Below are 27,889 nucleotides of genomic sequence, written 5' to 3'. Positions count from 1 at the left end.
TTCTAGTTGATAACAAGCCATAGCTGTTTTTGCTGACTAGGAAGTTCATATTTGCTGCGAAGCATTGGTGGCTACGGCAACACATTTTTGTCTTGAAGTTGTGTCGTCCTGCCGATGGTATCTGCTGCGGTCAGCAGATGAACGGGCGCACAGCTTTGCTATTTTATCCAGTCGATAGCACCTCCCGAGTGCCCTGCCCTAATAGTATTATAGTTGCTGTGAATTTAACGTTAGGGTAGTTTAAGGTTTTTTAAGGTTAGTATGGCTAGGTTACCGTGGTATAAGGTTAAAATCTGTGCACTTGGACTGATTCATCACGCAAACTGCAGGTGGGCAATATGGCCTTTATTTTTTGCTGAAATTAGCACAACAGAAAATTTGGAGGCTGGTCGGGCATTTTGGCACAGCATGGTGCAATTTCAGCAAATTTAATGGTTTTGGCACAGTTCGGCGAAAAAATGGGAAATTTTATCAAATTGGTGCAATTGGCGCAGGTATTGAACCTCTGTACTTTTATTAGACACAACCATAGAAAGCTCAGAAAATCATAGAAGCGCAGAAAAGCAGGCTGCTGACCCGCAGGTCACGGGATCGAATCCCTGCTGCGGCGGCTGCATTTTCGATGGAGGCGGAAAAGCTGTAGGTTCGTTCGTGTGCTCTGATTTGGGTGCACTTTAAACAACCGCAAATGGTCCAAATTTCCGGAGCCCTCCACTACAGCATCTCTCATAATCATATTGTGGTTTCAGGACATTAAACCCTACATATAAATTAATCATTACTAAGTGGTCTTACTAATGTACAAACATGGCAACTGGGTATACAGTTGAATCCTTTTATAAGAGACACTTGTATGAGAGACACCAGTGTGTCTACAGTGAGATACAGGTTGACAGGAAAATGCATACGAGGTACCCTGTTCATAAGAGACATCTCGTATAAAAGACAAGAACTGCTGCCCGGAGCATGTCTCCTATAAAGGGGCTTAACTGTACTAACAGCCTTCAAAAAGCTACTAAATACTATGTTATGCCTATGTGCTTCAGTCATGTGCTTAATAACCGTCTATGTGAGTAAACCACTCAGTTTTAACATGCACTGTGCATAAATAATGAGGCCTTACCTTGCCACGCTTGGCCTCTTCCCGGACGTCCACGTCGCTGCCCTGATTTTCTGAGCGTGCTTTCTTTGCCGGGCCTCCTTCTCCGGCTTGCTGAAAGACAAAGGGTTCAACCAGTAGATGTAATTTGAATAATAGTACAGACGACTCTCAATAATTCAACCTCAACGGGACTTCTGAATTTTATTTGAATTATCAAGAAGTCTGAATTATCAGAAGTTCCCAGATAGATGACTCTGGGTGAGGCAACACCACACATTATGATTAGGCATTTATTTTATCACATTTAAGAATCTAAGTGTTTTTAAGCTCTGACTGCACACAATAAATAGAAAGCAGAATAGTAAGGTCCACAAGCTTATTGGCCATTTACTGCTGATCAGACCTTTTAATTAATTGCCAACTGCTTCTTTGCTATAAGTATGTGCCTTCGGCACAAAGCACTCTCTACCAGTTGAGAAGCATCACAGTTTACCATGCGTGTGCTTTGTTTTAAACACTTGTTTACTAGCTAAGCCTTTTTCCTTGAAGGTCCGAGGTGCTTATTTTTCATTTTTAGACATTAAGGATTATATTAGCATGCAAATTTTTAAATAGTGGTGGGAAAGCAGCAGATATTTTCTGGTATGAAACTGCAAAAAGTACGAATTAACTGAATTATGGAGTATGAGTTAAGAGGCTTTTAAATACATTGAAAAATTAGATTGCAAACCAAAAAATTTAACTTCGTTTGAATTATAAAGAGTCTACTGTAATTTAACAAAAGCAGAAGGTGACTTTACCAACAATCAAGTTCTGAAATGTCGAATGCAGAATAAATGATGTAGGCTGTGCTGGTTGTGCCTACCCACATAGTCTGTTTAGCTTGTCGTTCTAGCCTGGCGACTTGGAAAAATTCTGTGGCCACTTGTGCAATTATTTCAAGGCTGGTGGAAACTTACAAATATTTTTTTAAAGATGATGTCGGTGTTTCATGCACACTTTCAGCAGTCGGATTTCATTGTGGCCTCAACCTCATGAGACTCTCACTAGAAAATAAAATCAACAAAGCAGCCATCATTCCTAAGTATTAGTCATGCTTGACTGGGTGTCACAGTTTCTAGTTTGTTTTTTTTCCGGTTTTTCTGTCTCTCTCTGTCTTTCTTTTTTCACATTCATTTGCCTGAAATTTGCTTCAATCACACTTCAGTAAACAGTTATTACGTAAAATTCAGCAATGTAAAGCTGCAACTGTTTTCCAGCCTAGTGAACAGTGCCCAAATGAACCTCAGAAAGCATTGGCACAGTGTGGCTCTGTACTAGAAAAAGGATTCTTATTTAGGTGATTTCAGCTGTCTGCGAGCCCTGCCACATTTCCCATTGCTGCACATGGCAACGTCAAACACAATGAGCTTATCAGACACCATATTGGCTAACACAACTCGTGAGTCATCCTCAACGGTGTGCTTTTGCCATAGCAATCACGGTAAATGCTACCAATTCTAGCCCTTGACTGCTTCCTCGAAAACAAACTGCACACACGTCACTCACCGCCCGCTTCCTGGATCCTGCGGTAGTGGCAGTGCACCCATCTGGAAACGCAGCTTCCAAGAAAGCGTCCATCTCCTCCCTGGCCTTAGCTTTCATCTTCTCGTGGTCGGGACCTTGAAGTAGAGCAAGCATTAATGCAGTTCCACAAAAAGGGTTTCAGAAAAGAGGATAATGTAACATGCAGCAACCTATAAAATTCAGGACTTCCAGAAGAAAACTGCTGGCGAGTGTCGAAGCATTTAAAATAATTATAACAATTGTTCCTGCAGAGGCCAGTCGTAGCTTTTGTATACAAAAGGCGGATGTGCCATAGAATTTCAACTCTCCGTTCCTATACAATTGCTGTGGCTGTCACATGCAAACTGGATCAGAAGGAATGCAAACAGCTACAGCTTTCTCACCAGTAATAAGAGCTCTATTGCTATGCACCACAATGAAAACATGAACAATCCATGATCCAGTGCTTCAGGACCATTTTTAGCATTAGACCAACACGTTTTAAGCAGGTGGCTCAACTTTCATATAATACTCGTGAAGTATAGGCCACATTTTGGGGGAAAAATATGTGGAAGTGTCTACAGCTTCAAACACATGTCACCGCTTTTATGTGCGTCAAATGCAGACTTACTGATATGCTCCGAGCACTGCTGCTACAGTAGAAACCCTTTATAAGAGACACAAATGTAACGACAAATGGGTACAAGAGACAATAGTGTGCTGCCTACAGTAATATAACGATTGGCAAGAAAATGCATGCATGGTACCTTCCTTATGAGAGACATCTGATACAAAGGACAAGAATTGCTCGCCTGTGCACGTCCTGAATGAAGGGGTTCAACGGCAGAGGTGTGTGTGCCGGCTAAACATGGTGGCTCCACACTTAGTAAAAAACTTTCTCGTCTCACCACCTACCCCGCCGCGGTGGTCTAGTGGCTAAGGTACTCAGCTGCTGACCCGCAGGTCACGGGATCGAATCCCGGCTGCGGCGGCTGCATTTCCAATGGAGGCGGAAATGTTGTAGGCCCGTGTGCTCAGATTTGGGTGCACGTTAAAGAACCCCAGGAGGTCGAAATTTGCGGAGCCCTCCACTACGGCGTCTCTCATAATCGTATGGTGGTTTTGGGACGTTAAACCCCACATATCAATCAATCGTCTCACCACCTTTTGCCTGGTGCAATCATTTCTTAAAACAGCATTAACTGTGGTAGAACGGAAATGTCTTTGCTTATTGTATTTGCAATAACATGGCATATAGGATGCACAGCATTTGAAAACTCAGATGGCTAAAAATAACATGGAGAAGCCCGCCATGGCCTACCACATATTCAGATGGCAGTTCTGACACACATGAAACTGCACACTTTCATTTTACAAGAAGTCACATCAGACATTGGTTGTAACCAGTGCAGATGCATATCTTTTGTGATGTTCTGCCAACATCCTGGGAACCTTACTGCAGACCTGTCTACTGACAGTGCACAGCAATAAATGCGACTACCTGATTTGGGCAGTGCAGAGTTCAGTGCTGGGATAGAGCCCCTCACAGAATACACGCCCATTATCACTGCTAACTGTGGAATCATTACAGCTGTGAGACTCGCATGTCACAGTGGCAGGACTCACGTGTATAGTCCTTCGGATGTTCCGCATCGTCTCGATCCAGAGCCAGGGCCTCCAAACAGCTCCAAAACCCTTGAAGCTCTGGTAGATACAAGCAAACACACGTGCAACAAATGTGCGAAAAATATTAGCGAGAACTAACAGGCAATATTGCCAAGGAAAGCGTTCAGATCTGTTGACACAACATGCAACAACAAGCCTTCAGATACGCAAATTTAATAGCCTTCAGCCTTCACAAGGGAGAACACGGCACTTCAAAAATAGTTCGCTAAATTCTTGATCGATATTGATAAAACTTAGTGAATTCGTGTACAATTGTTAGATGATTTCAAACATGCTCCTATTTCTGTAGGGTAATGTTTAGTTTACAAATTGCGCAATATTTTATGCACCTTATGGGAAGCAAATTTTTTTTTCTAAACTGAGAAATTTTCAAAATAAATCAGCATGTCATAATAATTTGAAATCAGAAAAGTCTGCAGCAACAAAAATGGATGTTCTATAACCCATCCGTTATAGAATGTTGGACACTTACCAGTGTTGAAACTGACTCACTCACAAATGTTCAACATACCCTAACTTTTGTTCAAATGTATTTACACATCCATATTTGTTGCACTACACACAGCTCTGATACCAGATTACTGCAGCATGTCGATTCCCTTTGTACGTAGCTTGCTATATTTGCTCCACAAAATAAACATGAAATATTACACATTTTATAAACTAGTACTTCGTATTATACTATAAAAATAGTAGCACATTTGAAACTAGCACACAAGTATACATGAACTCACTAAGTTTTATCAAAACCTTTATCAAAACCTACAATTAGCAAAATTTTTTTAGAGCAGTGTGCCTCTTTAAATAAAAGGGCACAAACAAAGCATATTATGGGATACCTGGATTCTCAAAGTTATCCGGATGATAAGTGAATCGTAGCTTCTCCACCATCTCCCGTGCCAGGGCAATTAATCCAGGGGTGGCCTTCGTTGTGCCCTCCTGGAGGGATTGTAGCCGACGGCGGTCGTCGCTAAAGGGCAGTTGTACCACGTGGAATCCTGGTGGTACCATCTGGAGACCGTGTGGGTCACGTTCCTCCTCCTGGGTACAAATGTGAGAACGGTTGAGCGACAGTACTGATGACCAGCGCATTGTGCTAGAGCGACACATAGTGAAACTCGTTGCCTAAACTTATTTCCTCAAAGGGCCATTATATATACAAGCAAATAACACCGAACTTGAAGAGCAATCTTCCAATTCGTGGTTTTCCTTACCTGAATAAACGGCAATTATTAAATCACTATACATCACTACATATCAATTTCCACTGTATATCCTCGTTAGTTTTACGAAATCCTTGAATACTTTTCTTTTTGTCTTGAAATTCTCACTGAAATTTCATAGAGAAAAACAAAAGAGGCGCCACCGTGAGTACAAGCTGACTGACCTGCCTTCTTAAGATGGATTCATGTTGGTATTTTTCACAAAAAAAAATTCTGCCTGCAATTTTTGCAGTGTTCGCTAAATGAACATAGCAGTAATGAGTGTTAGCCAAACAATGTAGAAGGGCAATGAAAAGAAAGGTAAATATTAAAGGCTTTCAAAATCGACAGGGTAAGTTATGTATGTGTCAGCACTCTATCACATTGTAGAAAAAATAATTGTACGAACTGTGCCAGCAAAAGCAATGCATGTGCGGGTGGCAAAGATAGGAAGTGGTGAAATTCCTTTAGAAAAACATAGTCTGCGACGTGGTGAAATACTATATATTCAGTCTATGTCAATTAAAAATCAGTTGAAACCTAGTCGTTGTCCTGTATCTTTCTATGGTGTCCTTGTGCGTGTTCACAAGTGATAAGGAGCCATCAATGTAGCACGCTAGTTGCCTGCTATTTGACGCAGTCAATCGCTGCAGTGGTTTGACTAAAGCTACTCATCAAGTGAAGTGATTTCGCTTTTTATCATGTCCATATCCATGTTTCTTGTCTTGATACCGGTGTAGTTTTTAAAGTCGTGCTTAAGATGTACGGTACACTATGAATAGGTCTGGCCGACCCTCAAATACAAGTGCGGTGGCAGCCCGCAAGACTCAATTTCCTCTTAATTGCCCACCTATATCAGGGCATCACAAAGCTGCCGATGAGTATTTCAAGCCCAGAACAAGGAAGTCCGAAAATTAAGCCATCTTGGCACTAATTGCAAAAGCAGCCATCTCTAGGCAATATTTACGGTTTCCAATTCAAAAGTTTTTGCATTTACAAATTTTATAACATAGATTGGTTGGTACCTGTGCGACTCTCTTTTTTTTTTTAGATGCAAAGCTCTTTATTTCCCCGTACTTCCTCAGGTTTTGTTATCGCCCTGTTACACTGTACGTAATTCACAGTGCAAACCACGCCTGCAGTGTTCGAGAAGCTTCGGGAGTATAGAAGATCATTCCGTTAAGATTGCGTTAACATTCCGCACACTTCGCGAATATTACAGATTATTCTGGAACCTACGCGGCCGCTACCAATAATGCTAGAATATTCGGCGGCACATGTATAAATGGCGACGGGCCTCACCACTTGTCAGTTTATCGACGGCCGATGCTCTGCTTGCCGCTAACAGTGCCAGTGTCTTGCTGTAATCTGACTTTCCTTTTACGCGGCCACTAGTACGGCCCAAATAAACAGTTTATTATTCGACCTGCAGTCTGCTCCCTTCGTCCACATCACGAGCCCGTGACGTGGTCGAGCTCAATCCGGTGTGGGGCGTGATTATTCTAACTGCACATGCATGTCTCTACCCTCTCTATCAGGCACTGTGCCGTGCTCCCGACCAGGTTGCATAAATTAGGTGCCTTTTATCATCTTCTAACCACTACCACCACTACCACACCCTTTCTCTCTCCTACACTCGCTCCCCCCTCTTTCTCTTTTCGGCACCCCTCCCCACGGAGTTTACACCCCCCTTGCGCATGTACGTCCTGTCCCCCTCTCTCCTCGCCAACGCTCTTTTCTCTCTTTCGCCTCCCAATGCCGACGCAGGCAGCATCTGCCATCGACTGGAACAATCTTCCCTCGGACGTCATCCTTCACATCAACCATGCTCAATTCAAGAATTCCGTTGAGTCACACTTTGTAAATATTAACTAACCTGTTTGTTTCTCCCACTCCTCATGTAAAACCCTGTGTACAGGGTCCCTGAAGTATTTTTAATAAATATGTAAATAAATGAATAAATAAATACCACCTATGGTGTCCCACTTCGGATGTCATAGACCTTCATTATCACCACAATGGTGTCCTAGGTCGCATGTAAAAGGTATTCGAATGGATTCTTTGTCTTGGCAGTCCCACTTTATCAGAATGATATGCCAAATGATGCAAGCAAAGACCGGGGTAATTTTAGGACAAGAACATTAGCAGGGGAACATGTGGCACAGTGTTTTATATCCTAAAAGTGGCAGTGAATGCTTTAGTTGCCCATGTAGCCCAGCACTATATTTTTTCCTTGGATTTGGTGTTTTATCACGAGCAACTTCTTTCTTTTTGTTGAAGGGCGAAAAGCTAAACAAAAAAAAGGGAAGCGTAGGCACAGAGAAACGAATGATTATTTGCTACCTCCCATCCCGAATGCTAAACTGTCAATCCACAGGAAATCTATCCTTAATGAACTTTTTGCGTGGCAGTGGCCTACTCAATAGGCTATGGCACTTCCGCTCAACAGTTTTCTTTTGTTTAGTTGTTTGTTTTCAGGTGCCTTGTCTCTCTTCATCTTTTTTTTTCTTTTGCACTCACCCTAGTGTAGGGTAGCAAACCAGATGTTACGACCGTGGTTGACCTCACTACCTTCCCTTCACATTTTTCCCTCCCCTACACCGCTTTTCTCAAAGATTCGGTTGAGGCTGAGAGTAATATGAAAAAAGTGGAACGATCACTCATTTAAATAAGACATTTCGGCAAGGCTACCGTACCTGCGCCAGGAGGTAGACTAGCTTGGGAGCCTGGGCTGCACGTGAGATCCAGAAGCAGACAGGGGCCACACGATGTCGCAGGCAGCTCTGCAGCAAGGCGGCAAAGAGGCGTGTGCTTCCTCGCACGGAACCCTCATCCGGGTACACGAAGTTACTCGGTCGCACGTGCGGCTGCTTCTCCAGATAGCTGAGCGGCTTGAAACCGAGCAGCAATAGGCCTGCGGTATTATTTTTTTTAACCAAAATGTAAACCAGCACAGGAAAATACACTCGTACCTCATCATAAACAATATTGCTGTTAGCATGAAAATAAGTTCGTCATAGCCAAAAATTCATTAGAAAGGTGAAGAACACTAGCAGGAGCACACTGTAAGGCCGTGTTTTATGTATCGAAAGTGGGGAAAAAAAATGTACACGTCCTAACACTATAATCATTGCAAGACCACTCTCCATTTGTTTGTAATAACAGATATTTCCTTATATTGAAGCTTGAGTGTAGAAACACATAATGGGACTAATGGAACTCTTTGATTTAATCGCATTTCTGGCATTTCGCATTTCTGGCATTTCTTTACAAAAGTATCTAAAAAGTTGCGCTTGTAATACGCCTCGCGTTTTGATTCACAGACTGAGTCAATAAATCTGGGTTTTCTCCTGCACCTATTTCCAGTTTCATTTAAAAACAACCTTGCTATGAGCATACTATTGTTGGATTTCTCAGACGAAAAGTTAAATTTTGTGAAGCTTTATGCAGCTTCAGAATTAAAAAAAAAGCTTCAGCCAGTTCCACGGCGTGCTACATATCAGACAGCAAAGCGGTAAGTGCGAGAGTATTATCACCATTTACCATCTTCATCATCTTTGTTTTATTTATCCCTTCATTTTCTTCCTCCTCTGGTCATGTGCCCTGTGTGATGTTTAATACCATATTTACTCGCGTAGTAGGCACACTTCTTTGGAGGAAAATCCGCCACCAAGTTCGGGGTGCGCCTACTAGGTGGGATAAAATTTTCAAAAATTGTTATTCCAACTACACCATAGACCGCTGACAATGTAAGCCACTTAAGTCATGAATATCCGCCCTACAGCCGAAACAACCTTCTTTAGAGGCCACACTTGTGCAAAATGTGTTGAGCATGCAGTCTTGCATGCACGAGAATCAATGCATGCAAAACGGTGTGCTTAGAAGCATGCAAATTTCCAAAAATTGATACTGAAAATCCCACGCCGCCAACAAAATGAACGCAAAAAGAAAATATTTTGAAAAGAAAGTGCCATCGTGAAAATTCACTGATTACGTTTCAGGCCACCTAGATTATGCGCATTACCACGACTGAAATTTTGTGCGCTGAACAGTGCCATTTGTTCATTTCACAGGTTCGCAACCCACATCCAAAGACAATGCAATCGAATCATGAACCACCATTGGAATGTCACAAGCGCCACCAATGCCCCCTTTCCTTCAAGTAGAGCCACTGCAAAGTGTTGTGTTGATTCTGCACAAAAAACGCATCTAAGATTGTCCGCGAGCGCCATCGAAAAGCAACCAACACTGGTTCGGCCTAAGTTAAAGCTCGACATGTCGCGGGAAGTTTGCACAATACAACATGAAGATTAGGCGTCGAAAAGATCGCACTCAAGCACACAAGAGTAGCTCGTATGATACAATGTTTAGGTTTTCGGCCAAAAAATCAACGACAAAAGTACGCGATGGTTGCGCAAGTCTGCATAGTAGCAACAAAGGCGAAACTCGCGTCAGAAAGCCGAATAGCTTTTAAGTTTGCAGACGAGGGAGCAAGCACGATAACGACACTTTTCCCAAAGGGAAACTCAAAGTGCACTTGATGAGGATGCGATCACATGTTCCATACAAAGCGCATGTGGCCGGAGCCACGCAGCCCCGATGCAAGGGTTACTTCGACGCCCAGGCAACCACCTTTCTTCCTCACTCAGCGAGCCTGAGTAGGGCTGCTGCGGTCTTCTTTTCTTTTCTATTTAAGTAAGAAGGCGTCCTATTGCTACTGTGCAAATACAGTACAGAACTGTTGCTGATCATGGCCAAGTTTGGGGTGCGCCTATATATGCATGAAAATAAACAAAATCTGGTTTCTCGCGACCAAACTGAGGGGTGCACCTATTATGCGAACATGCCTATTATGTGAGTAAATACGGTATTACTAATACTAATACTACAATGACGACAATGCCACAGCTTAACTGTAAAAAAAAAATTTTGTTCCTGTTTGGGTCTTGCTGCAGTTCTAAATCCTCCGCTTAATGCAGCACCACCACAGTTAAACCTGGGAAAGTGTACAACATAAGCAACGCCGCCATAACTCAGCAATCGCACATTTGTCGAGGCGGCGGTGCCTTTCTTTGCAGGCGCGGGACTCGGGCTGATGTTTCAGAAGTGTTTTTCACGATTTCAGGTAAACTATTGCAATTATTTCTCGATTTTTTTCTGTAGCTTATAATATTTTAGACCTTGCTAAGTTTATTTTGTACTGGTTTTTAGCACTGTTAGCCTCGTCTTATGCCTATATTGACCACAGCGTGACCATGCGATACGATTCGGTGGATGGACAACAAGGAGGGCTCACGAAGTGCTACGCACTTGAAGAAAGGGTCACGACAGCGTTCGTAGTACAGCAAGTTTCAAATACAGCGCAAAGTTGATAATTTTTTAAACGAGTCTCTCACCTGGAGGTGCCATTGCTTTGATCTGCTTCACTTCACAAATGTCGAAATGTGCCTTTCTGCCACCATACTCCTGAGTCTTTGATATATCACCCGGCATCAGTGCCTCCGCAGAGTCCTAAGAAGAGGAAGAAGAGAGTGGGAATATCGCTTGTTAAGCAGAGGGACTAACTGAAATCTCATTATAACAAAGCTGCATATTAGAAGAAAACAAGGTCGTTATATCCAAAAATTCGTTATAAAGGTTACTCCTAACCCTATTTATTGCAAGACTACTCTTCACTTACTTGGTTATAACCGACATTTCGTTATATGCGTGTGCGTTATGTTAAGGTTTAAGTGTATAAAGAGTAGGTCAGCTGAGAAGCAAAGGCCATGTAGTCGAGAATTTGCCATACCATTGCATAGGTGATCCGACGGGAGAGCAGTTCCTCGTTGGTGTCCCTGGCGAGGCGCGTGGGGGCGGGCTTTCCTGTGGGTCGCACCAGGTTGTAGAGGGAGACTGACATCTTCACTTCGGGTCCCAGCCAAAAGGACAGAGACATGAGGCGCCGCTTCTTGTGGTCCTTCATTCGTACCCTGACAACAACGGCACGGTCATGGTGCAGTTCACAAATAACTTGTAGATGGTTACAACCTGAAAAAAATAAATGTGAGCACCACCCATTGTGCCATGCAGTGCCCAGAACAGTCGTAACTGGTCTACGCTAGACCCGTGAGTGCTTTTTTGTGGCTAATGTAAAACATTACGTTTGGCTGAGCAAGCAATGTCAAAATTCTTGATGAACTTTAGAAGGACAGACAAGTCTCCAGCCTTAAAGCAGCATCACAAACATGTGCCTGTATGGCAAAAAGAATCGGGCGAAACACTGCAAGAGGTTGGAATCAAGAAAATGAGTAAGCGCAACTGGATAGAGCGTTCAAGCAAGTTCTCTCTGCGAGGGACAGCAACGGCTCTGGGCAGGTCTGCCATTTTTTAGTTATATCGCAACAGACTATAAATGCAGCAGCCTACCAGAGACTATTGCAAGGCTGTGGAAGTGCATAACAATGTTCCTTTCAGCCCATCTCCCACTACCATTGTTGCCGCTCTTATGCCAGCGCACTTTTTTCTTATGTTGCTGAATGATATTCTCTGCCACAACACTTACCGTAAAATTCAAGCAGGTGCCCCGAGGTTCGACAATGATGAAAGCCGAAGAAAAATTCATTGCGGGTAGCAAATGTCCTCACCTCAGTAAAAGTTCTTCCATTTTTTCGGAAGCCTCGGGGAAGCCATCCTCATAGTTCTCTTTGTCAGTCACCAGGTTCTTGTTTGCCAAAAATGAGATGTAAGCAAAAGTAATGAGCAGGTTCATGGAAGAACTAACCAACTCTTGCAAAAAAAGATGGGCTTTTTTGGGGGGAGGAACACTTTTGGGGGAAGGAACACTGTAACACTAAACATGTGTGGTGCAAATTGTAAATTCTAGGCTCGAAGCGAATTTCAAGTCATAATGATTCGGTCGAATCATTTCAAATTAAGTTCGAATCATATTTATCTTATATTAATCACATATAAAGAAAATTACAATTAGTTGTTATTGCCCAAATGATCTGCACAATACTTTTCTTTGAATTGAAACAAGGCATGTGCAAATGTAATTCGTTCATGCTTGAAATGCAGTGAAAGCAACATTGAAAAGTAGCAGGATTTCATTTTCGGTAGAGCGCTAGCCATAACCTGAGAAATATGTTACATTTTAAAGTTTACTATACTTTGAGCATAAGAGCTACCACAAAAAGCTTTTGAATTTAAAAGCAGGATGAATCAATGTGAGGGTAATATGTTCCTAACATATTACCCTCACCAGGTAACACTGAAGTGGGGCTTTGCAGCAGCACAAATTTCCCCTGGATAGGCCTATTCACGGTACAGCACCCCTCTACTGCAGTGAAACCACCTTTACTGAAAATTGCGTACAGTTTATATACATTCGTTCGCTTCGAATATTTTGAAATTAGGAATGGATAATTTAAGTTCGTGTCAAAGCGAATTCAAACAATGTAATACTTGTTCGAATATCTGAAGAGCTTGAACAATTGCATATGCCTAATTAACGCATAAAAAGGGCATAACTGATTAAGTCATTCTTTGTTTTGGACATTGTTTTTATAAACATGCTAATTGCATATATTGAGCCCTTGTTAAACTTTTGATATGACAAAAAAAATAAATCTGTGCACTGTATTAATGACTTTACCCATAAACACCACAGCAACTTTGAGATTACCACTTTTATTAATTTAAGTCTCTTCTTTTCGGAGCAAGACAACTATTGGGGTGGCCAACAATCACACTAGACTAGGGGAAGTAAGCACTGTCGCCAATCAGGCATCATTCAGGTGGGGGAGAGGGATTCTGCAGCACGTGGAGGAGGTGGTGAGCAAGAACATTAAAAGGCCTATTGAGGCTGCTGCCAAGTAGCTTAAAGTGGGAGAAGTGATGGGCAAGTTTTCCCAAGCAAGACATCATGACATGCTGCAATACGTATTGAACTTCTGTGCTTTCACAGGACTTGCAGCATCCACAGGAAATTTCACAGGACCTTCGATATAGCATCTCCAATACCAATCATAAAAGTACTCACATGTGTGCTCACATAAAAGTGCTCATATGTCAGCCGCACCACTGAGAAGGAAACCAGCGAATACCTACACCACTTTAAAAGACTCTTGACACCAAATTTGTAAACTCAAGATGCTTGTATTGTTTGATAGTCCTGTACGAGGAGCCACTTTTGAAGAGATTATTGTTGCCGAGCATTGTCTATAGGACATTTTAATTTGGTCTTGAAGTAAAGGTGCATGCTCATCTGAGTATTCAGGTCCAATTTACATATTCTGTGGTTTGACTAAGACAGAGGGCCCCCCTCGTGACGTTGCAGGAGTCAAGCAAGTATTGTTGGCGTCAGAGAACATTTGCGGGGCGCGCACAATACCACGACTGGCACCCTGCGAGGACTATTGCTCGTCAGCTCTCTTGCCCTGTTCTTAGCTGCCCTTGAGGTGGTTTTGGCTGCCTATGCCAGGAATGTTTTTCTTTTTTTCTGAGGGGGCCACGCACAGAGCACCCACATCGTTTTATTCTCTACCGTCTACGAGATCCCTTATTTGAAAACAGCACACTCAGTGTCCCCAAAGCTTTAGCGCACATAGTCTGAGGCACCACGCCGCGATGGGGCACTAGTTCCTTAAGGTATTTAGGCGGGCATTTTTAACTGAAGCAAAATTGTTCTGAATTAATGGCACTAGCATTACTTGTACGATGCGTTTAGAGCATTTACAATTCAAATTCAGCACCGCCAGACAGAAAGCTACAAATTACTGCAAAAAATGTTAGAAACAAAAGTTTAACTGTCAGGGGTCCTTTATGTACTTGCTGAAGTGTGCTACAGTGGAACCACTGCGAGACATCAAGCACAAACAATTTACTGCCGTCACTGTTGAAGTTGGGTTCAGCCCAATATCAATGGGTGTTAAATGCAAAAACACACTCCTACCTAGCAGAGCAGTTAAAGGATCCCAGGTACTTAAAATTATTCTAGTGTCCACCACCATGGCATGCCTCATGACCACGTCCTGGCTTTGACACATAAAACCCCAAGAGTTATTATTAACATCATTATTACTTATAGCCATAGCCCGCTAGTATGAGTTGACTCACTCGATTCCTACAAACCTGTGAGTCTGAGATCGAGCGAGTCTGGCTAAGAAAAAATTTGAAGGGAGCCCAGCTGAGTTTTAATTTTGGTGAATCTGAGATGTAGCAAATCTAGCTGAGTATGATTCTCGTGAGCTTAAGTCTGGCTGAGCTGGCTTTAGCGGGATTTCGACAAGTCTGAGTGAACCTTATTGAATAAAATTCTATGAATATGAGTCAGAGTATGAGCCTAACTGAGCCTTTAGCATTGCCTAGCACCAGCAAAAGTAATGCCGAAAATGATCCGTTGCATACCATTCATGGACATTTTTCTTGATGCAGAGGTGCCATCGGTAGTGCAGAACAAACGTTCAGGTATCTTCGTTAGCATTTGAATCCCCCACGCAGTAGGTGCTGTGCCACCCCAGTGAGGTGTAATGAGTCAACGACCAGACATTAATACCTTGGAGCTTTGCTGATTTTAACTACTTTTTATATGTGCAAAGGATGTTTAGCACATAAGAAAGCAAGGTCTAAAGCCAGATCAGTTAGCATTCGGCAGCAGGCGTAATTACCATGTGCCAGAACACTCACTGGTAACTCCATCTACTCACAGTCATTCTAAAGGTGTGTGTGGGTGACCATAGGACTGAGGCGATGGGTGTTCCTCGATGCGCGTGATCAGCAACTAACTCATGTCTACCAACTCAGCTGCTTGTCGTCTGACGTTTGTTCAAATATCTTTTTTTGAGCATAGAATGATAAGCCCTTTTCTGACATTACTCGACCTTACTCTGATTTAGGCGTATCAGTAAGTCCGAGTCCAAGTGAGCTCAGCCGAGCTGAATATTGGTGACCTCTACTCGGAGTGAGGGTGAGAGGCCGAAATTTTCTTGAGTCCACTATGAGTGAGCGCAGTCCATAAGATGGATCTCTTTAGCAAGTCTAAGTATTTTGTAAAACTTTTTGCTCACTTAAGCTCATAGAAAACACTTCTTGCAGTGGTTTTTGAGCTTCTTAACTTTCAAACATCATCATTAGCCTGACTACGCTCACTGCAGGACAAAGTCCTCTCTGATGTTCCGCCAGTCAACTCCAATCTGTTCTTGCTGCTACCACTTTACACCCGAAAACTTCCTAATTTTATCTACCCACCTAACTTTCTGTCTCTCCCTCACCTGCTGGCCTACTCTGGGAATCCAGTCAGTTACCCTTAATGACCAGCGGTTATGCTGCCTACAGGCTACGAGCGCGGCCCATGTCTATTTCTTCTTTTTCATTTGAACTATATGATATCCTTAAACCTGATTTGTTTCCTGTGTAACGAGGGCAGTGGGCATAGAGTGTGAGGCCCCTGCAATGTCATGAGAAGGGAAGCTGCGACGACGGCAGTGACGAGCTACGTGGCCTGGAATGCCACATGAAAAACATATTGGCCGATTATCCGGAGTGCGCCATTGGCTGACGATAGGGGCACTGTTCGCTGAACAAGGTACCGTAAATGGTCGTGCAGGTGGCGGCGTCATATAAACGTTCTGAGCTGTTTCGTATACAGCTGGAGACGAGACAGTCAGTGAGCCGGCAGGTGGTGTCGGCGAATAAACGTGGCGAGTAGCTTCGTAGATGGCCGGAGACGCTGGCGCACGTGGCCGAGCAACTGCGGCTGCACACGTTAGTGGTGCGGTAACAGTTGGTGGAGCCTGAGCTGGCGGCAATGCTTCGGCAACTTGCGATTGAATGACCTGGCGAAGTGAAGGCGACAAGGGTGCCATCGGCTTGGTAGTTCTTGTGATTATAGATAGCTGCCGGGCGACCTCCTCGCGTATGAATTGCTTTATGAGTGGCATCAACGCAGAGTGGTCGGCGGTGTCATGGTGGTAGTCGAGGGATGAGATGTCCGCGGTGTCTTGAGCAGCGCAACGTGTAGAAGCGCACTGCCTACGCAGCTCATCATAGCTTTGGCAAAGCTGAATCACCTCGGAGACCGTCTGGGGACTCTTCGCAGCAAGAATTTGGAATGCACCGTCGTCGATTCCTTTCATGATGTTCTTGATCTTGCCTGCCTCGTCCAGAGTCGAATCGACGAGCTTGCAGAGAAAGAGCACATCTTCGATGTAGCTCATGAAAGTTTCATCTGCTCTCTGTACTCTGTCCTGCAAGCGCTGTTCAGCACGAAGGCGGTGGACAGCAAGATGGCCAAAGACTTTCGAGAGGGTTTTTGCCAATTCCGACCAGGTACTGAAATCACTTTGATGATTCCTGTACCATAGTTTTGCCACGTCGGTCAGGTAAAAACTCACATTTGTGAGCATATCGGCTGCGTTCCACTTATTGTATGCGCGCACCAGTTCATACTCGGCAATCCAGTTGTCCACATTGGTCCTCTGTGCCACCAAATATAAGGGGGTCGCGCTGCCGGAGAGCGCCAGCGCAGAAGACAGGCACAGGTGCGTAATCTGGAGTAGCGGCCCGAGACGGCCCTGGATCAGTCATTGTAGAAGGTCGTTGGAGCATGCAGCTGCGAAGTTCCAGGGTGAGGACCAGATGTATCCCAGCACTTCCACCACTTGAAACGGGTTGTTGAACAAGCAGGAGTTGACTCGGCGAACGAGCTTTATTTAGCGTAAGGGCTAACTGAACGCAAGCCTGCGATCACAGCAAGTCTTCTTCTTTTTCTACTCGAGCTCCATGCCTACTGCCCTCGTTACACCTGATCCACTCTGCCCTCTTCTTGCCTCTTAAGGTTACACCTATCATTTTCTCTTCCATTGCTCGCTGCATCGTCCTCAACTTGTAATCCTCCAGGTTTCTGCTCCATAGATAAGTAGTAGCAATCTACCAGTCATAATTTAAGAATTTTTACCGAATGTGCTCCACCCAATTCTTCTAGTTACTTCAATCTCGTGCTTCGGCTTCGTGTTTACTACCAGTCCTAAGTAGACGGGCTCTATTACAACTTCAAGTTCGCTGCTACCTGTCTCAAAGCACTGTTCTGTTCCGAGGTTGTTGTATATTACTTTAGTTTTGTGCAGATTAATTTTAAGATCTTTTATCTATTAATGCGTGAAATGCCCTTCCACACAACATTGCAAATATTAAAGAATTAACTGGTTTCCAGTCAGCCCTACTATCTTACTTAAGTTAGCAGTTCTGCCACACTAGCGGAATTGTCCGATTCCAAGTTTGCATTTATTCTATGTATATTTTTTGCTAGATTGTTCTCTGGCATTTTTCATTGATTGCTTATTTTACTCTACTGAACCTTGTGTTACTGAACTGTGTTTTCCTTTTTTTTTTACATTATGTCTGCATTATGTTTGCTTGTTATTGTTTTTTTTTCTTTTTTCATGCTAGTTTCTTCTTTTATCTGGTTTTCTTCATTCATTGTACTCTGTATTATATTCCCCCCTTATGTAATGCCCGCTCTTGGGCCCTTAGAATCAAATAAATGAAATGAATGAAATAATCTACCTTTGTGCTCTCCTTGTCTGGTTCAATAATCATGAATTGTAACTCTCCCCCTGAGTTACTCAGCAACGCAATGTCATCGACGAAACGCAGGTTACTATGGTGCTCTCCATTAACTCATATTTCTAACTCTTCCCATTCTAGACCTCTGAAAACCTAGTGTAAGCATGCGGTAAATAGCTTTGTGGAGATCATATCCCCTTGCTTAAAAACCTTCTTTACTTTCAAACATAGCTAGCAGCTAAGTAGCTAGTACTAGTTGAACTATGGTGGCACACATACCACTATAGTATCTTCCCATCTAACTGCTTCTAAGGCAAACCTTGTAAAGGATCTGTGGCCGGAACTTCTTGTCTCCAGGTGGCTTCAGGTGAACCAAATCGAGTTCAATGCCAGATTGTAAAAGATCCTTAGCCTTGACCACCGCCTTGTCATCGAGATCGCCTGAGCCCTTGTGAGGATCATCCTGATTGGTCAGCACCAGCACTCTCCGCTGCCCTGCACGGCTGGAAAGAGTTTCCACTTATTTTAATTTCAGCTATCAAAAAGACAACACAGCAATTGCCAGTCTACTAAAGTGCACAGGCTTCTAAGCAAACACAAGCATTTCTTTCGTAATGAGCGGAAAAGCCATACCTTAAATGGCAATGCCTTTAAATGGCTCGATGCCCAATGGCGGTCTATTCTAGAGCACTGCATGTGTTGATTTTTTGTAGGCCCGGGCTTGACCCGAACAGAAAGGGACATCCTCTGGCCTGCCCGAGCCTAGCCCTGTGCTCTTTATTATACCCCGTACCCAGCCCGGGCCCGAAAGATTTGGGCCTGGCCTGGCCCAGGCCGTTCCAACCAATTATGGTTTGAGCATAAATGAGGTGCTTTCCGATTCTCGGTTATTGTGAAGATACCAGCCTCACAAAAATATATTCTTAGGAGTGCTGTAAGAACTTTTTATTTGAAGTGGTCTGCAATAAGCGCGCGAAAAATGACGAAGAGGAATGAGGGGGGACTGCAGGAAGAAGTTAGAATAAAATGGCCGATGACACCCGTCTATCGTAGATTATCTGTTTTTAATGTGTTAGTTGCTAGTCGAAACGCTACATTATTGTGTCATGATTTCCAGTGGCATTGCATATCATCTTCGGCTAAATGTGCCCGTAAAATATTTGCAAAATATTTGCAGTGCAATAGAAGTGTAGGCTAACAACGTGACCTTAATATTGAATTTCAAATAACAACTTGAAGATACAATGGCCACACAAAATGAAGAAATAGCAAACATTTATAGCTGGACTGAGTTTATATAGATTGCTGAGGAGCTTGGGCTGTTGAGTAAAAACAGCAGAACGCCTTCCGCAAACTTTTTCTGATGCACATGGGTGCAACAGCCAAAATAGAATATGAAGCAATTTTTAAAGCAACAAAATGTTACTTTTGGAGCAGTAAAGCCCAAATTTGGAGCGGATATTGGCAAAAAGAAGCATCCATTTTTCATCATGAAAGACGGAATTTGAAGCAGTACAAAAAAGGCAACTCAAATTTAGAAAGAAAAAAGATAGGCACAAACCATTCAACCTCACCTAAATCGTGCAGAGTGAACATGAGCACTACTACATATTTCAATAAAAGTAGTATTTTGAACCACCTCCCCTGTGTAAACGATGAAGTCGACATTAGCATTTGCCGCGCCTGTCAAATCCTTTGACAGACTTTGTGAATTCAAAAGTGGCTCTGCCAAACTGGCGACCTTGAAATTCAGGAGACCCATAAAACCAAGGGGTCGGAGTGGCGAAAAAAAAAAAATATATATATATATATATATATATATATATATATATATATATATATATATATATATATATATATATATTGGCGCACACTTTTCTTTTTTTTTTCTGGGAAATAAAAATATTATTCACTGCTCTAAAGTATTGCCAGTAACTTTTTTTAAGACGTCAGCATTTAAATTATGCGGCGCTACATACATGAGTAATCGAACAAAACATGCTGTGTCCCAGGACTAGCGCTAACAGCCCCTTCCAAATCACAATGCGCTTTCCCGCAAGGCACTTCTGTACTGCGGCAAAGGTAGGCTAAGTTGCGTGCTGTGCGGGTTAGAACAGCACTCTAAAAAACAATCGAGTAAGAAGTGTTTCTTTTTGTACCATAACCATAAACTCAGTGCTTACCACTTTCATATCGAGAAACCTATGTGTCACGCTGATAGCGCGTATGTAGTTCGTGACCTAAAAGTGACGGGCGCGCGGCCATAGTGCAAAGAAAAGAACGCTAGATAGATGGCGATTATTATTGTGGGACAAAAAGATGCTCTTTTTACTTGATCTTTTCTTTGACTGAAAGCCAAAAATATTTCGAACTGCAACCCCCCTTCCCCCACCACTTCTTTTTTTTCACAGTGCGATTAGGTTTAGGGCCCAACTCGGCTCGCTTGCAAGCAGAGTTTGAATAGATAAAGGAGCAACAGCACGCACCCGTTGGTCCAACAAAAGCACCGGATATCTATCACCGGGATATTGCAACGACATCGCAAGATAGATATGTGCCATTGTTATTCCTGGCAACGCCGGCGTCCACAGCGTGTCGAGCTTGTTTGCATGCGGAAAATGCAGCATAAGCTTCAAGCTTTAGTTTCTAACATGCCATAACCGCTTTTGCTGACAAGGATATTGAGATCTCCTGCGAAGCGCTGATGGCTACGGCAACACATCTTCTTGAAGTTCGATCATCCTGCCGATAGGTATCCACTGCAGCCAGTGGACAGATGGGTGCGTGCCATTGTTTTACTTTAGCCGGTTGATCGCGTCAAGCAAGTGTCCTTCAATAACTAGTATATACCTTACACTGTGGTTTAGGGCTAGGGTCTGCCCACTTGGATTAATTGCTGATGCAAACTGCAGGTGACCAATGTGGCCTTTATTTCTGGCTGAAATTAGTGCACCTAAGAAAGCTTTGAGGCTGATGGGGCACTTTGGCGCAGCGCCCTGCTGTTTCAACAAATTCCGTGATTTTGGCGCAGCTCGGTGCAATAATAGAGAATTGTATCAAATTGGCGCAGCTGTTCCACCCCTGGTTTCGCAATGCAATGAGAAAGAAAAACAGTGCGCTCTGCTTCTGAAAGGAATTCACCAGGCTGGGCACCGTTACATGATTGAAGGTGTCGCTTCGACTCCACCCCAAGCAAGTAGCTTCCCCCCCCCTCCACATTCACTACATTATAGAACCCAAAAAATGGATCCTCTCCCGACCCTTGTTACCCAAGTCACCGCCACTGATGTGCCATAGACCAGTCAAAGTAAGAGACGCACCTTAGCGAGGTAGTTAAACCCTCGCCGTTCCCTGAACATGCCTATCTCGTCGTCACTGTGTGACTGCCCTAGACCAGACTATAGGCTTCCTAGACAGTGGCATCTTCAGCACTCCCCATTGAACATGGCAGGTCTGGTGTCTGGAGTGCGCAGTGATCGGAAGCAGAATATTGCCTCGCCTAGTCACCGAGGGCTGGAAGCCTCGGTCCAAATAGAAGTCTGACTGGCTGTGGCTCACAGCTGTGGTTGTAGGCTTGCAGCTTGAGGAGTGTTTTTAGATGAGTGGGAGCAAAAAGAAAGCACAAAAAGCAGCCACATCAAAAGTAACAATACAGTACTATTTGGTCGGAGCAGCGTTGATGAACAAGTACAAGTTAAGAAGAAGGAAACTACATGCATATATAAGGTGACAGCGGATGCATTATTAATTTTATACAATCCTAAAAACAGGTAGAGGAAAGTTTACACACTTTTAACAGTTGGTGTAAATACACATAATGGCAATCAACTTAATACAAGGAGGCAATACTAAAATGAAAATACAGTGCATACTATGTTATCAGACTTATTGTCAAATGCTTTGTGTATTTTGCAACATTTCTATAAAGTCATCAACTGTATGCTGTTTGGCTCCAAGTTGGTCAAGGGCATTTCATTCTCGAATGCATCTAGGAAAAAAAGAATAATAGAATGTGTTATTGTTGCATGAGTATTCTTGGAGTGTGTGATCATGTGTGTGACGTATTTCTCTTGTCGTCTTGGTTATCACGTATCTTGTGTGGTCTATTTTAAAACAATTGTACAATAACTGATCTAGAAACTTCAGACGATCACTTTTTGCTCGATTTTCGAGTGTGGGCAAACCAGCACGGCGTAGTAATTCAGTTGGGGAGTCGAGGCGGCGATACCGGTTGAAAATAAATCTAACCGCTTTACGCTGTACGTTTTCAAGCGTTCCGCTACCGCTGCCCATGAAGAGAAACCAGATTATGCTGGCATACTCCAAGAACGGTCTGACAAGTGTGACGTATGCTAGACGCTTAGTGTCGCGGTCGCCGTGTCGCAGCGTCCACTTAAGGAAAAACAATCTCTTTAAAGCCTTATTTGCTACAGTTTCTATGTTCACTATCCAACTAAGATCGGAAGTTATAATCACACCAAGGTATTTGTACTGGCCTACATTTTGTAGCACGGTGTTGTTGTAACCATAATGGAAGGGTAAGCGCGATTTCTTTTTTGTGACTTGCATCGCAACTGTTTTGTCAGAATTAATCACCATTTGCCAGTTAGAGCACCATTGTACAACGTCATTTAGGGCATCGTTCAATTCAATTTGGTCACACCAGCTTTTGATCTCTTTGTATAATAATGCCACTTGGCCGCTAGTTACGGCGAGCGCAAGCCATGGCTGCCCGCGAGGATGGAAGACAATGTTCTGGGGCAGCGCGTGCTCTGGCTAGTTGTTGTTCATATTGAAGCAGCCATCTTGCCAGTTTTCGGTGCGTCTCCCTGCCCGCTCAGTTCTTCGAAGTTGAAGACCTTTTGTAACACGTGGCAATATGCAGTCCTCTGCAAGAAGTCTAATGTTTACGTTAATGTTGGTTGTTAGGTCATTTATAAATAGAAGAAATAATATCCGTGCCGAGCCCGAACCCGGCCTGGGCCTTATCCAACAACTCCTTACCCAACCTGCACTCTGCTTGACCCCGCCCCGTGGGCCGAGCGTGAGCCCCTACAGTGCTCTAGTCTGTACCGTAACTGGCTATGCTTTATGTTTGATATTCACTAACACAAATGGACTAATCATCATGAAATACTGACTTGTGGAGCCATTGATGTTCTTACTGCCAAAATATTTGACAAGGTTGGTAGAAAGCAGATACCATGTAAATTATTACAATAGTAAAACTTGGTATCTTACAAAAATAATAATAAATCACAATTAAAAATATAATAAAGGCCCAGCAAGATGATATAAAGGACTACTACCAGGCTCTGGCCATCTAATATCAAGATGAGAGCACTCACGACTTAGAGAACATAAGGGCACAGGTCCAGAGGACATCGGCCATGTTGACACTGCCATGTCCATACTTTTGCTTGAACTTCTCGGGGCCATCTAGACAAAATAGTTGGGCATGTAACTGGACAATTCCACCGCAAAATAGCCTATTCAGCACCGCTTGACCATACTAATGAGACAGAATGAATGATGAATGTGAAGGACTTAGTAAATCACCGTTACTATGCAGAACAACCAGTAACCTGAAAGAGCGCACACAATAAAATGTTACTGCAACTACGCTGTGAACTACTACGATACACTACCAACTAACCAACTTTCCTGTCTTGCATAAGAAAGAGAGAAACTTGCTTATAACACTGCTCAGCCTGCAACTGCAGGTCAGAAGGCATATCCAATAGCACTTAAGAACCTGCGTCATTTGCATGGCAAGCGGATGCTCTACCACACGGTCACGCATCTGCTTGTGAATACAGTGAAAAGAACTTCCTCTTCTTGGAAATGCAGTGAAAGTAGCTTTCATGTTTTACAAACACACGCGTTCTGTATACATACTGCACAATGCAACATGAAATATTGTAGTAATAATGAGTAGTACAAGTGCTCATTGCCAGTGGGAGTCAGAATGTTATCATAATGAGTTCACAGTTAAAAGCCCTTCACCCACTACAAAAGCCACACACGCTACTGTGCCTGTTTTCTTACGGCCACGTAGTGGGTGCACAGCAAGTTTGAAAAGGTTTCGTGCACAAAGTGTTTGAAGTACGCACTAGGAACAGGATATCGACTTCATTCAACTCCTAAAGACGAAGCTTTAGGGTCTCCTAAGCTAACCTAGAAATCGCTGCAATGAACCAAGAATGACACTCAAGGCTGCCTGCAATCTTTTTTTATTGAGTGAAACTTATAATGACAAGCATACACATGATCACAATTGGTTGTTCTGCATATTCCTTTTTACCTGTGATGTGTAGCTTGTACGGTTTTATATAAGACATAAAATTTACAGCAACTGGCTCAGTTTTCTCTTCTACAGATCGCACAATACTGGATGTGACTATCGTCTTTAGTTTTTTCATCATTATCTTGCCAGTCACGACAAATAGCTGAAATGAACAAAATAACGACCTGAAAGATACGCTGCGTGTGTACTTGGGACATTTTCTTTATCTGATCAGATTCATTCTTGAGCACAGAACCTGGAAAACTTCAATTTCCCGAATGCTTCAGCTAAAAATTCTAAACTGCTCATATTATAGAGGTTCGAAACATCACAGCTTCTGAAATAGCTCTTATCAATGTGCTGCCTTCATTTTCTCATTGATAATCGGGCATATGTTGGCAAATGCACTCACACAGCGGCTTACCTCGAAGAACAACAAAAGAGGACCTGCCAAGTTTGCTTAGTGACCATCGTGTTGTACTGCAAAGGTTGATGTCATTGTTTCACTACCTGACTACTGGACAGCATTTATATAGAAGAAATATACAAAAAGAAAAAAACATGCGCATATTAAGACCGAGGTTTCTGTTAGGAAGACTAAATGGTAAAAATTAATCCAGTCATGTCACAACAATGCAGCCTGTAATCACATTGCAGTTTTGGCACATCGAACCCATGACAGAATTTAATATTAATGACGGAGGGGAGGGCGGGTGTGTGGCACAGCGTACAAATGAATACGCAGAAAGAAGTCCGGAGAATGCAGCAACCCATGCATGCACGTGACGTTGTGGACGCACATCGCTCCAACATCCTTGCTTAGATGACATCAAAGCAACAAAACCATGCAGTGGTTAACGTGCATGTGATAATGACATTGCGGGTACGTAATTGGGCCTCTGTGCAAGAACAACAAGAAAACCACCATGCCATGGGCCACCAACACTAACGGCACTATACAAAGCTTGGGTCCCACTATGATGGTGTTCCAATGTGGCTGTTTCAGTGAGATCAGTGCAAACCATATATACTGGATACACTATATACTATATATATACTAAAATGAAAGTAAGAGAAGTTCGCTGCCTCTTCCTCACCGGCAATCAACTTCTCCAGCTTGAGAACGCTTTCTGCTCCTGGACTTTCGAGATCTTGCAGCACATATACATTCTTGAAGCGATTGGGGTTGCTGTCTTTGTCCTGTTAGTGCCAAAAAGTTGAAATGAAGCAGCGAGTGAGATATTTCAGAAACAGCTGCCAACTAAGTTAGCAGGAAGAATCTGGTTCAGGCACGTCCAGAGTACAACTTCAAGAAACATGATCAGCAGAACAACAAACAAAACAATAGAATGAGGCATTCAGTTTCAGAAGGCAATAACTTGTTTTGGCACTCGCTGATTTTACATCATGTGCACAAACAAGATTAGTGCACAAGATTGCCAAAATAACGCTGTCAAAGGCATATCATCAAAATAAAAATACAATTCACCTGACAGCAACACATTAAGCATATTTAAAATGATGGTAACTTAGCACTCGATCAATCAAGCACCATTTCTTTCTGATAAAATTCACAGCTGAGCCAAATCACTTATTCATTAGTCATACTTCATTAGTCAACATGCTTAACTTTGGTACTTGATCAAGTGTCCATACCTTGATCAGTCAGACAAGGTTACCTCACAAGATCTCCAGATGTTCACAATTCACTGAACAAGTGTTCTTAAGAGTTTGCAATGACAATCAGAATTCCTAACAAGTGGCAGTTAACTTAAAATTGTCAAAGGGCAAGTGCAATTCTTTGTATGAAGAATAACGAATGTTCATCATATGAAACAGCTGTAACACAGCCGGTCACTCACCGTGCCAAAAAGTATTATACCCACGAGGTCTTTTGGACTGCTTGTGATCTTGTTCAGCATTGTAGACTTTGCAGCCTATGTTGATAAAAGTAGAGTTCTGACACTGATCAATGGGGCTTAACAATTGACATTCTTTGAAACACAGATGTAATGCTGTTCAGAAGTGGATGGCCGATAAATCGAGGAGCTTCTGAGGAACACTGGGTTTCAGTTGACTAGCAAGCAGCTGCTTTAAAGAATCAACGAGACTACTACACTCCCTTGCCTCCATGACAACATGTATACACTGCAGGCCAAGAGTGACACATACATGAATAGGTAAAAATTTATTGCAAATTCGACAATTCTGAGCAGTAAATACCTGAATAAAATAACAATAAATGTGCAATACACTACGTTGGTCTTAGCCACACAATGCCTTGCCCTGCAAAATAATTTAATTTGTATCATTATAAGGCCTTAATGATTTAATTCAACAGCAATTAACATCAAAAGTTGGCTGATGACCAACAATAATTTTGAAGTTTACATTATAATGAAGTAAAATTTAGGTTCTTCAATGTTGGAATAACAGTGTTGTGACTGAGAATGCGTCATATAATGAAGCTACGCCCTAAACTATTACATCCGAAATGCTACATTGCTCATAGGGTAGAGCAGGTTTTATGTTCGTACATTTTATTACGTGCCTCGCTGTCAAGCTAAAGAATAAAAATCTTTTCACCTTAATGCACTGCATGAAAGCGGTGTCACCGTCAACTTCTTCAAACATGCCTTCCGTAGCGTCGATAAGAAACAGGATGCCATCTACGGCTTGCCCGAAGTCCTGCCACAAAACAAAAACGTTTTTATTTTCTGGCTGGTTAGTTATGAGCAAGCGATTACTAAGATGATGCAGAGTAATAAGAAGAGTAGCGGTACCACGGTGCTGCTTTCATCATCACTCTCTTCATCGTCCTGACGCATCCACGGCTGATCCATGCCAACTGCTGCACCCGCGCAGTGCAGTGAAGTTTCGCTAGAAACGCAAACAAAAATTTTCGTTATTCAAGAATGAATGTATGTACACAGTACGCGAAACACTTGACCATATGTCTATGCGTTTCTGACGCTATCCCCGCTATCACCTCACGAAAACCTGCGCGATGCTACGACACAACTCGAAAATACCGGCACGACGTGCTACGACTCTGCATGTTCCCCCTCAGCAACTAAGAACGTCACATTGATGTCATCTGAAATTGGTGCACTAAGATGATGGATACACTTTCATGTTATCCTGTAATAGCGAAGCTTAATTACGGGATATTTCTTGAGTAATGGCACTTGTTTCGATTGTCGAAACAATCTACCGCACGCTTTTCAGCGTTACAAAGCGCAACGTAGTTGCACAATGCGCCACCGACTCGCTTACTTTATTAGGTACGAGCAGACTTTGGAAATCGGCACTCACTTTTTACGGAAAGCGCAAACAATTGAATTAATTGAACGGTAACTACTTTCGCTTCAAGAACTTTATCGAGAACCACAATGCAGCGCGCAAAACCGGCGAACTGCCGCCATTCTAAACAGCCGCTTTGCGCGCATGCGCAAAACCACGTGACAAAGCCGTCAATAATGAACGACAAGATTCCTAATACCATCAAACTTTCTTTTATAC

General features: G+C 42.9%; 1 protein-coding gene across 1 annotated transcript in view; it reads right to left on the bottom strand.

The window, feature by feature from the left end:
• The window catches only part of Irbp (Inverted repeat-binding protein), a 41,278-nt gene extending 13,443 nt beyond the window's left edge, over positions 1-27,835 (bottom strand). The window contains exons 1-15 of the mRNA XM_037421731.2: positions 27,683-27,835; positions 27,151-27,247; positions 26,954-27,055; positions 26,230-26,304; positions 25,465-25,567; positions 23,430-23,520; positions 18,401-18,584; positions 12,162-12,238; positions 11,327-11,507; positions 10,932-11,046; positions 8,232-8,449; positions 5,173-5,374; positions 4,274-4,351; positions 2,651-2,763; positions 1,124-1,213 (exon numbers count right to left, since the gene is read on the bottom strand). Coding sequence (XP_037277628.2) covers positions 1,124-1,213; positions 2,651-2,763; positions 4,274-4,351; positions 5,173-5,374; positions 8,232-8,449; positions 10,932-11,046; positions 11,327-11,507; positions 12,162-12,238; positions 18,401-18,584; positions 23,430-23,520; positions 25,465-25,567; positions 26,230-26,304; positions 26,954-27,055; positions 27,151-27,210 — 1,689 coding nt within the window. The 5' untranslated portion in view covers positions 27,211-27,247; positions 27,683-27,835. The remainder of the gene's footprint in view (positions 1-1,123; positions 1,214-2,650; positions 2,764-4,273; positions 4,352-5,172; positions 5,375-8,231; positions 8,450-10,931; positions 11,047-11,326; positions 11,508-12,161; positions 12,239-18,400; positions 18,585-23,429; positions 23,521-25,464; positions 25,568-26,229; positions 26,305-26,953; positions 27,056-27,150; positions 27,248-27,682) is intronic.
• Positions 27,836-27,889: the final 54 nt, after the last annotated feature.

Source organism: Rhipicephalus microplus, chromosome 2, assembly GCF_043290135.1.
Source record: "Rhipicephalus microplus isolate Deutch F79 chromosome 2, USDA_Rmic, whole genome shotgun sequence".
Lineage (NCBI taxonomy): Eukaryota > Metazoa > Arthropoda > Arachnida > Ixodida > Ixodidae > Rhipicephalus > Rhipicephalus microplus.
This window is presented reverse-complemented; position numbering and strand designations above follow the sequence as displayed.